The sequence below is a fragment of the Dipteris shenzhenensis genome, chromosome 5 (assembly GCF_047967505.1).
Source record: "Dipteris shenzhenensis isolate YYH24624 ecotype China chromosome 5, Dip_SZ_1.0, whole genome shotgun sequence".
NCBI lineage: Eukaryota > Viridiplantae > Streptophyta > Polypodiopsida > Gleicheniales > Dipteridaceae > Dipteris > Dipteris shenzhenensis.
Window position 1 is genome coordinate 35767150 of NC_141600.1, and position 16231 is coordinate 35783380.

Below are 16231 nucleotides of genomic sequence, written 5' to 3' on the forward strand. Positions count from 1 at the left end.
TGGTTTATTCATCTCCTTTTCGCTACTAACTTTTTTTTTTAATTTCACCGAAATTGGTCTTTATGGAAATATTTTAGAAATTTGATATTAAGAAGTCATGGTCTACGTTCGACATTAAATTTGGATGAAATTTTCCAAGAAACTTGGCAACCACCTTCTATAAACCACTGGACACATTTTGTGACTGTTCTAGTGATTCCCTGATTTGCATTTGTGCCACATCTAAAAGGTTTCAAGCCTTTACTCAAAACTTGGATAACTTTGGTATCCATGTCGTGTCTACTGACCCCTTGGTCTACAGACACCCTACCTTGCAAGACTTTATGAGAAAAGGTCTTAATCATATACCCCTTGTGCCTGGTAACCCCTACCCGGTTATTAAAGAGCTAAATATAGCTTGGACCAAGTGATGTTCTTGGATGCGCATTAATGTCTTACTAGAACATGCGGATTGCATTAAGGTGATTGTCCATATCAAATTCAAAACCCTTTTCCCGAATCATAGGTTCAACCAAAAGCCATGGTTTTGAGACAAAAATATTATGGATGAAGTGGATTACCTTACGTACCATCTGTATATTTCAGGATTGGATAAATCCTCACAGACCCCTACCTTCATCTGCAAAAAGCTAATGAGACTTCCTGCCAAGCACACACTTGATTCACCGAAATTCTCAATAGCTCGGGTCACAGAAAATGAGGTTGTAGAAATTGTTGGAATATATTCATTATCATATGGGATTAAGAAACCATCTAATTTAACTTTCCCTTATCTCATGGTGGGGATGTATAAGGCACATAAAAAGGCATTTAGATGGCTCACTAATGCCCACAACTGAATGTTTACCAATATTACTGCCCTTATCACTAAAATGTTGATTGCCCTTGATATTGGAATTCAAGAATATACTGAAAGGATTCATAAAGATTTGTGGACCTTTACCCGCACTCGTATTAATGCATATTGGATTATCCACAACCAATATGTCTTTATAATTAATTTACCGGAGAGTATTCTCAGTATTTACCTTTGACATCTTGTCATGCTATGAAGCCATTCCCCACCAAGGTAGGTATAGCCTTATTGATGCGCTTCAAAATCTTAAAGCTAGCTACCTTGGGTTAAAAAAGGCAAGAAACAATTTGTACTGATGACAAAGAAATATAAAGAGTGTACGGTCAACTTTAAAGATTTCATTAATCTCAACCTTTTTATACTAGACAATTGTTTCACTAAACTAGGTGGAGATGTATACATTCAAACTAAAGGTATTCCTATGGGATACTCTCTCCACTTTGGTGTAACCTGTATCTTGCTTGGTTTGAAATACGGTTTATTCTCAAATTGTCAAGACTTAAAGACATGGAGAAACTTAAAGCCTTCTATCTCTCCGCACGTTTTATGGATGATATTATATTTGTTAACAACACGTTTATCTTGGATTGTTTCTCTCACAACAAACCCTTTGATCCAGATGATCCACTATGTATTTACCCTTTGGAGATTATCACTATCAAACCCACTTATGACACTTATTCCACCACTTATCTGAACACTTCCATTACACTCTCTAGACCTTTTATTGGGTGTTATGAAACCCATACCTTTTGGAAGAAAGATAAACTCCCTTGTACTAATGTGTCATTTATTCATGCAGTTGGTAATAGACCAAAGATTATTGCGTACAAGGTTTGTGTCTCACAAGTGTTACCCCTTATTTACAATGCTTCACATGTGTCATGGGTGTATATTGATTTAATGCGACTAATTGGTCTGTTTGAGAAAAATGTATTTAATCCGTACTTGATCACTAAAAATGTCTTCCGTTTCTTGAAAAATAATACCTTTCTTGGTTTACTGTTTGATATATTAAAACTTATTAATCTCTGTGTTGCAAGTGAGGGGTAAGTTCCACATGGTGGCCTTACCCCTCACCATGTGGTCTTATCCTCTGGGTTGGAGGTGGGCCACACACACACACACTTGTCAACTTGGTTTCACACAAAGACACATCCACACACACACATACACTGCATTATTACACCTTTTATCACTTTATTGTTGGATGCAATGCTAACAACACTTTAGTACTCATATTTGTTGTGTTAGATCTACTTGTTGATTATCGCAAGGAACTACTTCCTTATTGGAAGGTTGATATACTGACCACATCTAGCTCTTAGATGTTAGTCTTGCAACCAACACTATCTCCTTGATGGGAAATGGATGGACTATGTGCACCATGCTGCAAGATGATGTTCTACTAGGGATACTGAGATACTTATGGTTATGAGTTTTATTGTGGGTTCACTTATATGCATTTATTAGGGAACCTATAACTCTCACTAAAGTATTTTTAATGTTTGATAGTGTTCTCAGCAACTTTGGTGAAGGTGGCCTAGCAAGCAATACTACTTCCGTGGATATACTATTGGCAGCATGCTACTAGTTGATAACCCACCAAAGACATTGGGATATTTTATGTTTCCAGTTTATGTGTGGTTTGGATTTGTGGGCCTTTAGGAGATGACCAATAATTCTCTCTAAAGTTTTCATTTGGGATACTCTATGTAGCAACTTTTGGGATGATTGCATCATATATGCTGGTCTATGGTGAATTTTATGGTTCCCTCATTACTTGGATAATCATGACTGATATTGAAATCACAAAATGCCATTAATCTAAAGGTTCATTTGGGCATGACAGTAACAAAATATTGATTTCACTTTCACCGTATAAATGTAATTTCCCTTTGGGCGAAGTATATGTAGACTCAAGGTAATGAGTAGTGTTTCAAATATGAAGTATGGTATCATAGACTTCTACTGTAAGGTTTTCACGTTCTATGGCATATGTTTGGGTCGGTGGCATGTGACTTAGTCTTATACATGTAAATGCATTTATAAGTAGGGCGATGGATCCCCTTAGATTTCGAGATTTAGAGGATTCCTCATGGAACCCACCAAGATCAGTGGCCTATCTCTCTCCTTGGTGATGTCTTGAAGCTACAAGCTCTTGCTTTTGGTTAGCTAGGGGTTCTGTTGGTGCATACTTTCTATTGTGGTATCCCTATGGTATTGCTACAAGGCCCATATGTCTCTCTTGTCATTTCCACCGTCCATTCCTGATCCCATTCATGGCGATTGAACGATCTCTGGTAGGCATGTAACTATGATTTTTCGCAAAGGATATATTTCCTGCTTGTTTGTTTTTGATACGTGATCTATATGAAATAGCTTATGCCTGACTATAGTTGTTGCAATGAGATTGCGTTAGATCCTAACAAAAACTCGTAGATTGAGCTTGCTTTACAATTATCTTGATATCATTGTGATACAACGTTTTTCATGTGGGAAAGTGATTTGGATTTGATGCTTCATCAATCCTAGCTCTAGGTATTACAACGTGACATGTGAATGGCTTAAAATATCCGTTTAAGCTCTTTCTAGACGCCTCTGCTTGCGCTCTATATTCTTACTTGTTGCTAGTGGCTAGCTTTCACTGGACGATATGCTACATATATTCTTGGTTGCTACTCAGGTTGGTCATGATGCATTACGAGTTAGTCTTGCGTTTATTCTTCACTATCACACTTTACGTATTCTCCATTGTCACTCTTTACGTATGCTGCTAGAGTGATGGTCTACATGATAAATTCATACATGCTGGTTCCATTGCTTCTGGCTTAGTTGTCATCCTGTAGCTTTGTGGTGACTTGGTACGTTGGCTGTTGCCTCGACTCGCAACATACAAAGTGTGCGATGGCCAACTGGTCTTCCTAGGCAGGTCTCCCTTTTCTCTTGATCTCAACAACTTTGCAATCGAGACTTAGCTTCCTGTTGTCGATATTATGCATGACTCTACTGTGCATATGCCTTGGCATGTGCTCATCTTCGCACTACCATGCCCTGAAATCCATTACTATATATGCATGCTTAAATAGCTAGGGTATTGTTCTATGTACACGACTTGGTTTGTGGCCGACTTGGTTATAATTCTAGATCCTTGAATGGAACAATAGCCATCGCTGTGGATGCTACTTACATTGACCATTCCAGGTGATGTGAGATGGCGTGTACTCTTGTATCCATTTAAGCTCTTTCTAGACGCCTCTGCTTGCGCTCTATATTCTTACTTGTTGCTGGTGGGCTAGCTTTCACTGGACGATATATTGCATATATTCTTGGTTGCTGCTCAGGTTGGTCATGATGCATTACCAATTAGTCTTGCGTTTATTCTTCACTATCACACTTTACGTATTGTCTGCTGTCACTCTTTACGTGTGCTGCTAGAGTGATGGTCTACGTGATACATTCATACATGCCGGCTCCATTGCTTCTGGCTTGGTGATCATCCTCCTCCCCTTGTAGCTTTGTGGTGACTTGGTACGTTGGTTGTTGCCCTGACGCTCAACGTACAAAGTATGCGATGGCCAATTGGTCTTCCTAGGCAGGTCTCCCTTTTCTCTTGATCTCAACAACTCTGCAGTCGAGACTTAGCTTCCTGTTGTCAATATTATGCGTGACTCTACTGTGCATATGCCTTGGCATGTGCTCATCTTCGCACTACCATGCCTTGAAATCCATGACTATATATGCATGCTTACTTAGCTAGGGTATTGGTCTACGTACACTTTTATTTATACATAATATGATAGGAAGGATCCACTTTGATCACACGTGAATCTTTAGTAAAATACTCAATTTGCCTTTTGAGACACCATGGATATATTATATATGATACACATGTTTATACAAATGCATAAATTTATGTGTATCTTAAGATGCCACTAATTTGCATAGACTTTCAATTTCTTACATCTTTGGAGCATATTATGAGGATAAGTCAATCATTTTAGATCATTCTTAGTCCAGGCGACTTCTTACCGAGTGAGTCGGTGTTCACAAAAAACATTTTTCTCAATTTTATAAAATTTCAAAATTTTCGGCAATTTAGTTATATTTTAGCTTTAAAATCTTAAGAGGAACCTTGAAACTTTTGAAGCCCCAAGAATCTTCAAAATTTTCAACAATTTAATTATATTTTAGCTTTAGTTTACAGGTTTTTTGTGAGCATTGCTAGACACATATGTTCATGGGTAAGAGGACCTCCCCACGCCAGCTAGTGGTATTGTATTGGCAGAACGTTTTGGCATCTCCATGGAGATTGAGAGTTGGCTCAGCGGGGCTCCCTAGCAGTCAAATGCCAGCCCAGAGTCTACAAAATGTGGGATTCCAGCCCAGCATTGGACGGCTGGGTGGAAAGATCCTTTTCGAAAGCCCAGATGCTCGCATCTCATCTGGGTGCGGGAGCCTCAACTCACGCAGAGGTGCGGTGGCAGTGGAGATCCAAGCTCAGGTGTGTGATTGGATCGCACAAAGGTGGTGAGGTCCGTTGAGCGACGCAAGTGCCTCAATGACAACCAAATGTAGTGCGTGGAAACAACCACCAAGATCCGTGGAACCAAGATTCCACGGACCCGTGGAAACAACAACCAAGATCCGTGGACTTTCAATTTCTGAGATCTTTTGGACATATGATACAAATGAGTCAATCATTTTACATCATTCTTGAACATCCTTGGCTATTGGTCCTCCTCCTCAATGGCTATCACCAATCGGCCACTATACCTCTATCAAACAGCTCCCTGGTTATTTCATTTAGCTTCATGTCCAAGGCCCTCTGCCATTCACCTGGTCGGATTCGTGCTCTTACCTCGTATAAATAGTGAAATTAGAGGGAGACGCAACATTTCGCGATCGAGAGAAACATCAAAGAAAGAGAGAGACAGAGAGAGAGAGAGAGAGAGAGAGGGAGGGAGCGAGCAAAGGAAAAGAGTAGAGTGATAAAGTTCAAGGGCGAGAGCAGAAGCAGAGTGAGGCGAGAGCAGAAGCAAGAGAAGGAAGAGCCGAGAGCAGAAGAAGCAAGAGTGGAGCGAATAACGTCGCAACAGGTAGCCAGATGGAGTAGAGGCCAAAAGAGAGAGAGAGAGAGAGAGAGAGAGAGAGAGAGTGCGAGAGAGAGAGAGCAGAAGCAGAGTGGGCGAGAGCAGAAGCAAGAGTAGGGTGAACTCGAGACCATGGCAGCTCTCGGATTTCTTGGCTCCTCCACTTCTTCCTCCCCAACTGCCCGTCTCCCCTCCTCTCCTCCCCACTCTCCAATCCAGCAACAGCAGCTCCAACAGCAGCAGCACGGCAGGGTAACCTTCCATCTCTCTTCCCCGGTACGTGGGCGGTTCCTTTCTAGTTCCCCGGTTTGCTTTTGCTATTGCTTTTCCTCTTCCCCGCCTACCTCGGCGATCGAGATAGAATGTGCGAACTTCTAGTTCCTTCCTACTTCACCTTTGCCTCGTGTTTTTTGTTGGTTCTTTTCAATCTTGACCTAGCCATTACCTTCTTCTCCACATTTGAATGTAGAAAGTTTGCGCTGCATTTTTCTCGCTCAGGCGTTTTGTTGAATCGTTTAACGTGCACAATGCACATTGCTTCGTGGTTCTACACGCAATTTACACTGAAATCTGATTGTCGTGTCTAAAAGTTGGATCGTGAACAGCTTGAAGGGTATGAAGCTTCCAAACTATGTTAGACAGGACATAACTAATTTCAGCAAGCGAGTTAGTATTTTGTCACAGCAGGTAACCCCTTTGAGGTTTCCGATGTTGGGGTCTGAAGCTCAACTGCATAGGGATCGTAGGTGGGTTGTAAGATCCGCATCTGCAACGGAAAGCCGGAGGGTCAGCGATGATCAGATGCTGGTATTTGTCTCTGCAAATATTGTTCAAAGAAATTCCATTTGCCGAAAGATGACATATTTGCTATCTCGATCTCCGGCAGCTGCTTTTTCTTTGAAAAACTCGATCTCTGTCAACAGGTGTATGTGCCTCCTCACCCCCTGATCAAACATTGGATATCTGTCCTTCGCAATGAGCTGAGCCCTCCTCCAATTTTTAGTACGACCCACTTCTAGAGTTGTACTTTGGCAATTGATGACACCTTACATTCCGCTTATGAAACGTTTTAGACTGTTAAATTTGGCAACGTGTGCACGTTTTCGCAGAAAGCGCTTTAGCAGAGCTTGGACGGTATCTTATCTATGAAGCTTCAAGAGACTGGTTGGTGAGTTCCTTTTTGAACCTTTCTATTTGCCACACAAACCAATGTTATTGAATTCAGCGCTGTGAAGAGGCACGCCCGGTATTGCTGAGAAATTTGGGTAAATATGGATAACTCATTGCTGCTTGGTATATTGTGGTTAGACAACCGTTACAGGTGAAGTTCAAACACCATGTGGAGTGGCAAACGTGGAGTTCATTGATCCCAGGGACCCAGTGAGGGTCAGTGAGTGACCGCCCATTCTTTAGCTACCATGTGTGAAGTATCACCAGGTTAAAGTGCATAGGTTCAAAGATGCCTGCCTGCATTTCCATCCATCGTGACTCTCAAATGTGGCACATGGCAATCAACTCTTGTTCTTTGTAGGTAGTACCCATACTCAGAGCGGGCCTTGTTCTTGTGGAACACATATCTACTGTATTGCCAGCAACACAAACCTATCATGTTGGTATGGTCCCCCATCTTTATCTATATTTTAGGTTGATAATTTAGGCAAATCTTAACAGAGCTCGGGGATAACATTTTTCTTGGTTTTTACTAGCCTATGAATGTTTGAAGATCTTAATTCTTACATCTTGTGTGGACATTATTAAGTATCCTTGACCTCAATCCATCAGCTTTATGAACAGGATATCAACGAGATGAGGCTACACTTAAGCCTAGTCTTTATCTCAACAAGTGAGTTGGTCTTACTCATCTTCTCTATTTTCTTTTAATTCCACTAAAAACCACCCAATGCAATTGATTTGATAAATTGCAGTTCTTTTGAAGCAGCATTCAAGTTTTCATGCTTATTAGTATCGGCCGTTTTCAGAATGTGTATAGCTAATGCCCACATTCCTGGTTTACAGGCTTCCAGAAAAGTTTCCAAACAATACACGAGTCATTGTGGCTGATCCTATGCTTGCAACAGGTATTAAGGCATACTAGGTGTTTGCAGGGATAGCCCTGTTGAAAAGTCAAATATGAGCTTCTCTTACTGATGCCTGGATCTGCAAAGGTTATGATAAGGTGTTCTTTTGTTTAATTCGTGAATATTTTCAAGTCCTTGAGTTTTATTAGGGCTTTCAGAATGAGCTGTTGTGATGCCTCCCCAGAAGCAGATACAATATGTCTAGACACGTGGATCTTGCAGGTGGAACAATGGTGGCCACTATAGATCTCTTAAAGGAGCGGAACATTGATCACAAACTTATTCGTGTGGTGAGTGTGAATAAGTGCTAATATCAAAGCCCTCTTTATAAAAAATGGTGTTAATATCCAAGCCCAACTTCTTTGAGAAATTCTTATTTGGTTTCAAACCACACATCTTTGTATGAAAGGGTACATAAAGACTTGAATTTCATACTTATATTCTTGAGTTTCTGTGAGGCCATTCAGATACTGTTTGGAAGAAAATCCTGAACTTGTCATGGTAGGATTTTTACTTGTATAAAGTCAAGGCATTGATGTTTAGGTTCATCAAACTCAAGCTTAGAAATCAAACTGGGGAGTTTCAAATCCCAGTTCTTTCTATTGCTTAGGTTTGTACCATTTTTGGATGTCAATCTGGTCTTCTTGTGTACTGCTTGATGCAACACTCATTTCCTCTTGTGCCTTTGTGTTTGCGTTTGTGTTGCTTTTGTTGTAATAAATAGTTTAAGCCCTATTTCTCTCTCTCTTTATCACAACATTTAGAAGCCCTTGATGAGAGGCAGTATATGTGGGGCTGTCCTGTAATAGAGGAGAAAATTCAGCTAAACCTAGTACTAGCAAGTTAGCATAGTGGTGCTAAAGGGGAGTTTGGTGATATACACGGCTAAAAGTACACTCCTAGGGGACTATAGAAGTCATTTTAAAACTTATTTGTACCTTACATTGATGTGACCTCTACATTTTGTCTGCTCAGCCCTCCTTGTACTTCTACACCTTTGTCTCTTTCTCACAATTGACACCATCATGGGTGTTTCTTGTTTTGCTATTTCTTGCTAGTAATGGGTGATGCATGATGTAGAGAACTGTTAGCATTAAAATTATGTGATAAAATCCAAATAGGGGTACTGAACCTTGGGGGGGACTACATAAACTGTGCGCAAATGAGAGAGTGCAGGTTTGGTGTGCTGGCTGCTAGGAAAAAGATAGAGAGCCTGCCGTAATACATTCACAGATGCAGGTAGGAGAGCCTGTAGGTGTTGGCTTTGATAAAACAGGTCGTAGATTCATTGAATGTTGAAGGCTATCTACATCTAAGTTAATCGCAGCATAGGGTGGATTTTAAGAACAATCAATTGTGCATAAATCTGCTGTGAGAACTCACCAAGATTATCCACGTACATGATAGATAAGTACCAGCCGCAACCCCCTCTCAGAGAAGAGATAGAGGTTTGCCTTAGATGGACTCCGCTGTAGCCTGATCTTCAAGAAGAACTTGTCTATTCGATGGTACCATGCCCCCGGCCTTCTTCAGCTTGCATATCTTGGATGTGGACCTTGGAACTTGAAAGCTTGGTGGCTGATTCACATATACCACCTCTAGGGTTCCATTCAAGAATGCGTACTTCACGTCCATCTGAAAAATAGGCCATCCATGATGGACTGCCAAAGCAACAACGGTGCATATTGTCACCATACTGGTTGTGGGAGCGAAGGTCTCATCGAAGTCAAGTTCCTTTGATTGTGTGTAACCTTTCACCACCAATTGTGCTTTGTATTTGTCCAAGCTCCCATCAGACTTGAACTTCAGTTTATATTCCAGTTTGTTAGCAATTACCTTCTGCTTGGGTGGCTTGTCCACCAAATCCTAGGTGTTGTTCTTTAGAATGACGTTCATTTCTGCCCACATAGCATTGTGCCATTTTGGGATATCCCGTGCCTTCTCAAAGGTTCGAGGCTTCTCAAGATGAGCCACCATTGCATAGTTCATGGGGGAGTCTTTACATTGCGTTGAGATCACCACTTCGGAACGGCTCTATCTTGCGAATGTCTGTTACCCGTGAGTCTGCTAAAGTCTTAAAATACCATTGAGGTAGCTTCTTCTTTGCTGGAGATGCCTTTGGAGCTAGCATTGGGATGTCCTGCTCCTCCTCCTCCTCCCGAGGTTCTTCAGTCTTCTTCACCTCCTTGATGGTAACCTTGGGATGAGGTATTGTTGGAAGTTCTTTAACCTCTTCTTCAATTGCCTTCGATGTGACAGCGACTTTGTTGTTGTTGAATAGTATCGACATGTTGTGTTTGTCCATCTGGCTGACAGATAAAAGATTCTTGCATAAAGTGGGTACATAGAGTACACCTGAAATCAGCTTCTCGTCTCTTGCAGTCGTGAAGAGTGGGATACTACCAACACTCTTCACAAGGCATGTCCGGTTATCCTCCACAGCTACCTTGGAGTCAAGATGCGTACTTTCCATGGTCTTGAACCAATCTTTCTTGTTAAGCATGTGCTTCGAGGCTCCACTATCCACGTATCAGCTTTCCTTGCCTTCGCTCATTGCATAGGCTGAGCAATACTCAATAATGATGAAGAGTACATTGGCAGTGACGTTGGCTAAGTCAATCCTTCGCCTTGGGCTCCCTCTTCCGCTTTAGGTCTACCTTCTTTTTTTGGCATTCCTTAGCTAAGCGACCAAGCTTTTCATAGTAGAAACATTTCATCATCATCTTCTTCTTTGCATCCTCAGTCTTGCTGTTCTTGGAATGCTTGGACTTGCCTTTGGCAGTCTTGTCCCTCGCTACAAGTGCTTTCTCATCCGATTGATTGAACAGTTTTTCCTGAGCCTCCTCTTGTAATAGTAAAAGGGCCAAGCTCTTCGAACGTGAGAGGCTTGGTCCTCTGTCCCGCAGTGATGTCAAAAGCTCTTGAAACTCCTAGGTAGCTTGTGAAGTGTCAGCAAAGTTAGTTGACTCGAGTCTACCTTCTGACCAACTGAAGCGAGGTGGTCCCTCACCACCTTGATCTTTGTCAAGTGGTCATGTACGTTGTCTACCTCACTCATATCCAAATTGTACAACTGATGCTGGAGAGTGACGATCCAAGACGTATTATATGTCCCATACAAATCCTTCAATATGGCCCATGCCTCTACAGACGTCCCCACCATTTGAATATGGAGAATCACTTCGTTTGTTGTTGTCCCTATCAGCATGGCTAGGGCTTGGGCATCCTTTACTTCCCAGGCTGCGAGATCATCCACATCTATTGGTATTAGTATTCTTTGCTTGCTGTCCAGTATGTAGTCCTTCGGCCTTTCGTCAATGCCCGTTACGAGCTTCGCCATGAGATGCCTCCAGATCTTCACCTTCCATGTGGGAGAGTTAGTCCCATCCAGCTTCCTAGACTCGCCAAAGTTTGGGATAAAAGATGAAGGAAGATGAGAAGAGGAGGAAGGATGAGCGATGGTTGAAGAGACTATAGATGCTTCTTTCTCATCATTTTTGCTGTAATAAGACACAGCAATCTGAAAATAGACTTGCAGTAAATAAATTGCTATGCAGCAAACCTGAGTGTGATTTGGAGTCGCCTTCTTGCTCAGGAACTCCTTCCTTCTAGAGCTGGAAACCTTGCTCTGATACCGTGTTGGAAATAGGAAGATAGAATCCCTCACATCTCTCTTCGACCTTCAGCTCAAGGTACACTCATAATGATCACACTGATATGATGAAACCTCCCTAGAACAGCACATGAGAGAGAGAGAGAGACAAAGTATATTCTTCCAGAGTGTGGGATAGACGAGCTCAAGATGAGCACAAAAGAGCCAGCAAATGATGCTGTCCAAAACTGCTGAGTATCCTCAGTGATCTTCCCCCTCATATGCACGCTGCTTGTGTGTAGAGGCTTCAGTCCTAGTGGATGGAGAATGGAGGCATGTGGGGGGGGTTTATACAGGCCCTGTCCAGGGCACCAAAAAACCCGACCAGCAGGGACTAAACAGCATAGTTTTGGGCACCCTCCAGGTCGGTTATGCGGCTATTTGAGCCGACTAAGGGCTGACCAGGCCGACTTGGTGTAACCGGCCTTCAGAACCCCAAAGGGCGGTAAACCACAACTATCTCTGAACACACCGTCAATTACAGCCACTTAACTCCTAATTAATCACACCACATCAAGTAGCATAAAAGAAAGTACAGGTGAGGCTAGAATGCCCTTGCTCAATGATCACACAGCGACACCAATCGGCCCCAAACACTTGGCGCCCCTTGTGGTATTTATTTATTCTTCTTTAGTGAAAAGTAATAGCAGACTTACAACCAGGGCGCACCCTGAACCATTCCCACTGGCTACCACTGTTCACCGGGCCCACACTAGGCACACACTGCATCAAACTGGCAAACTGTGCATCCCAACTGCTAGAGCAAGGCATAGGCATCCTCTGACCTCAACAACCTGGGTTCACCCTTTGTAGCTGGGTGATTGCAATAGACCTAGGGAATCCCGTAGAGAATCTCAAAACAGAGAACTAGAAATCAATCCCATAGTGAAAACAAAGAGAAATTGGGTTGGAAATCCAGGATCGCGTGCCCACAGCACGGGCTGCGACCAAAAACACCTGCTCCTCACAAGAACAGGTCCCTGAGGTATCTAGAACCTTGCCAAAGACCTCAAAACAGAGTTTCACAGCCAGAAACCCTAATTTGCAGCAAGAGAAACTAGCCTCGGGCTGCGTGTGCAAGCATTGGACGCCTGAAACAAGGTCCGTACAGGCTGAAAAACACGCAGTACAGCAGCAGATATGCGCCAGGAGGAGCTCCAGCAGATCGCAGAAGGTGCTCCTTGACTCGGGCTGTGTGCAACAGGGCTGGATGCAAGGAAACAGAGAAAAAACAGCAGCAAAACAGCGACCAGCAACCTCTGGAAGGTCTGGCACAGCAAGAAGGAGCAGGAGAAGATGCAGAAGTGGGCGAATTCTAGAGCAGGCCCTTGATTTGGACGCCATCTACCCTAAAGGAGGGGAAAAGATGCTAAAAGTGGGGGAAAGATGCTAAAAGTGGAGCTGGTAGGTTGCATGCTTGACACGTGGCACATTAATGCCCCTAACCCCTTGTACCAAGGAAACGTTGGTTTTCTAGGGGCAACTTTTGACACGTGGCACATTAATGCCCTTAGCCCCATGTACCAAGGAAACGTTGGTTTCCTAGGGGCAACTTTTTAAAGGCTCTAACCCCACTAACCAATGACAAACATTGGTACTGTCTAGGGGCAACCTTTTAATCCTTTTTAGCCAAACTGGTTACAAACTTAGTCATAGCTTATGTGCTTACAAAATTCACGTCCCCGTGACACTAGGCCTGGCCTATAAATAGGCCCTTATGTAGGGCTCTTGGGCTGCTGTTGGCAGGCCACATTGCTGACCTGCATGCCCTCTTCAGAGACCCTGCTGCTGCTCCAGATGGTGCCTCAAGAACTCGCGACATGCTTGCTTGATGCTGCCTCAGGTCCAAGGCAGGTATGTCTTTTGGGTATGCCTCCCTAGCCCCCTATTATCTCCTGCTACCTTGTCCCCTCGGATTGGGGGCTCACAGGTGGGGACCGTGATACTCTAACAAGTATTTGTTTTGCTGATACTGATTTGCATTTATGGCTTCTTTCAACTTTGCATCAATGTTCACGGAAAACATTTTTCTCAACAAATCACAAAACTTGAGGTTTCAAAATTTGAAGGTTTTTCTTGAGAATTTGCAGATTTTTAAGCTTAAATATAACTAAATTGCCTAAAATTGTGCAGGTTTACAAAACGGAGAAAATATGTTTTACGAGTGAAAATGGAAATGTAGCAGGTTCATTGTATATAGTTTTGCAGGTTTTCTGTGTGCAAACTTAGCAGGTTTTCTGCAAAGTTTGCATGTGTGCAGTGTGTGTTACCTTCCTTAGTTTAGATCATAAGGGTTTATTCAGTAATTTTTCTTTCTTTGATACTATATTTTGTTGCTGGCTTCTTTCCAAGACTCTATGTGTGAGTAGTCGCGTGTATTAACACCTTAGATTTTTCATTTTGTAACTCGTTAGATTGGATATATAATCCTTGTGAATGCATGTCATTTTGCTCAATGGAATGTGTGCCTAGGAGCTTTGTACGTGAATCACAATAAAGGAATCCTTTTTTTTTTGGGGGGGGGGGGGGGGTGTGTAAATATAGTAATAGACATGGCTGGTTTACATAGGAGATTAACTCATTTTTCTGATATGGCTGAATATGGAGTTATTATTTCTCAATTCTATAGGTTCTTTCTTCTTGTACAACCGAAGTGCATTTGTTTCTCTATTTACAAGAAAAGTTTTGAAGAGAATCATCTCTGTTCTACATTGTAGATCCGTTATATCTTTGGAATTTTTGCTTTCGGTATGTTTAGGATCTTGAAATGTGGAATTAACATCCAAAGTGGCAGCTTCAGAGCCCATTTTCTTGGACACCATCTGGTTCTAGGCAGTGTTTTGCTTTCCTAAAACCCCCCATCCGGCCCTTCTTGTGTTGATATAGTTGGTGTTTCTTTTGTTTTCTTGTGTTTGCATAGTGGTGTTTCTTTAAAAACATAAGAATAAAAAAAACAATCTAATATATACTCTGTGTGTGGGGGTGTGTGCATGTGACATTTCTTTTTCTCTTCTTCCTTATGGAATTCGACAGCTTAAAAACCATTGGGCTTACCCAATAGATTTTGGAATTTCAGATGGCATTTTATGCTTGGGTACTGATGTGCATAAGTTTAGTGTCGCTTACTAAGTTATTTTTACTAAACATTTTACTCTTTGCGTTGTTTCATGTCTCTTCTAAACCACTACTTCCTCTCTCTTTTTCTCTCCTCTGTCCCCTCTCTCTCATTGTTCTTTTGTTTGTCTTACAAATCCTGATTGTAAGATTGGATATATTCCAACCTTATGAAGGGGGGTGTGTGTGTGTGTGTGTGTGTGTGTGTGTGTGTGTGTGTGTAGCTGCTCTACACATTTACCAGCTTTTGATTGTGTGAGGCCGTTGTACCCTGTTTGTTGAACTGCTTTTTGACATGGAAGGGGAATAAAGTCGTAATTGTTGCCATTTTCTGGGGCAGTAGTCCCCCCCCTCCATTCTACTAGTGTCCTCGAAGGAAGCTATAAGGTCATATTGATGTGATGCTTAATAACATGACGGTATCTTATGTGGCAGGTTTCTGCTGTAGCAGCTCCGCCAGCTCTCAAGTTTTTAGGAGAGAAATTTCCTGGGTAAAGACTGTGAATATCAAAATAGAAACGCCCTTATTCTGATCTTTTTTTTAATCATAATGTGCACAATAAAGTTATTCTATTTTTGGGTAACCTTTTTTTGTAGTTTACGAGTATATACAGGAATCATCGACTCCTCTTTGAATGACAAAGGGTAAATGTTGCATGACTGTCTGCATTGTTTTTTGGTGAGGTCGTAGACAGACTTCTAATTAAAATGTGATGTGAGACAGACATAACGATATTGATTGGCCAGTTTTGGCCCTCTCTTTTGGTAGTTTGTCTAAGCAAAGCAAATTTCTCTGTAGGTTTATTGTGCCAGGACTGGGAGATGCTGGAGATAGAAGCTATGGTACATAAAGTGGTGGTGCGATGAATACTGGAAGGTGAATGGTACAAAATCTGTTAAAATTGTCACTGCAAGATTGGTGGGAATTTCTGTGGGGTTTGTACTTGCCTCATATTCTACAAGGTTTTTTCAACAAGCATGTATGAAATGTGGGTTTGGAGACAAACGTGAGGTTTTTGCAATGAGCTTTTGCCCCTTCTTGATGTGTGGGCCTAGTTTTTGAATTAGAGCCCTAGAAGGATATTATGGTGGTCTTTTCTGTCTTTAACAGTGGACCGCTCTTGAACTTTTTTTAGGGCTTCTATTCAGCAACTGAAGATGGGAACAGTCACTAATAGATGAGAATTGTGTAGGCCATCTTTTGGTGGTTCTAGTGATGCCCTATAGGCCATGGTATGTGCCTTGTAGGCATAAGTGTAGGCACTTATAGTGTTAGTGCCTTCTATGCCACATAGGACACTTAGTCCTATGTGACACCTAGGACACTTAGTCCTAGGCCTAGATACAAGTACTTTGTACTTGTGTTTAGGAACCTTATCCATCAATGTAAGTTTGACATGACTTCTTCCTCGACTCGTCCTGTACCTGCACTCTCTCT

General features: G+C 42.0%; 1 protein-coding gene across 4 annotated transcripts; it reads left to right on the top strand.

Moving 5' to 3' along the window:
* The first annotated feature begins 5577 nt into the window (after window positions 1-5577).
* Window positions 5578-15976, top strand: LOC147901954 (uracil phosphoribosyltransferase-like). 4 transcript variants are annotated; one of them, XM_087374876.1, is made up of 12 exons: window positions 5578-6225; window positions 6634-6756; window positions 6873-6951; window positions 7059-7117; window positions 7258-7335; window positions 7481-7562; window positions 7744-7792; window positions 7966-8027; window positions 8250-8317; window positions 15229-15284; window positions 15391-15438; window positions 15593-15976. In XM_087374876.1, the coding sequence occupies exons 1-12, from the start codon at window positions 6082-6084 to the stop codon at window positions 15642-15644; spliced, it is 900 nt and encodes a 299-aa protein (XP_087231002.1). In that variant the 5' UTR covers window positions 5578-6081; the 3' UTR covers window positions 15645-15976. The 4 variants fall into 4 exon arrangements, with proteins under 4 accessions (XP_087231002.1, XP_087231003.1, XP_087231004.1 ...); XM_087374877.1 differs by having other exon boundaries at window positions 6637-6756; XM_087374878.1 differs by having other exon boundaries at window positions 5578-6201.
* Window positions 15977-16231: the final 255 nt, after the last annotated feature.

Excerpts from the sequence above, each read along its gene's own strand:
- LOC147901954 (XM_087374876.1), top strand. The coding sequence starts at position 6,082 with ATGGCAGCTCTCGGATTTCTTGGCTCCTCCACTTCTTCCTCCCCAACT. Across the intron at positions 7,793-7,965 it reads CCTAGTCTTTATCTCAACAA|GCTTCCAGAAAAGTTTCCAA; the intron begins GTGAGTTGGTCT and ends CCTGGTTTACAG. Across the intron at positions 15,439-15,592 it reads TCCTCTTTGAATGACAAAGG|GTTTATTGTGCCAGGACTGG; the intron begins GTAAATGTTGCA and ends ATTTCTCTGTAG.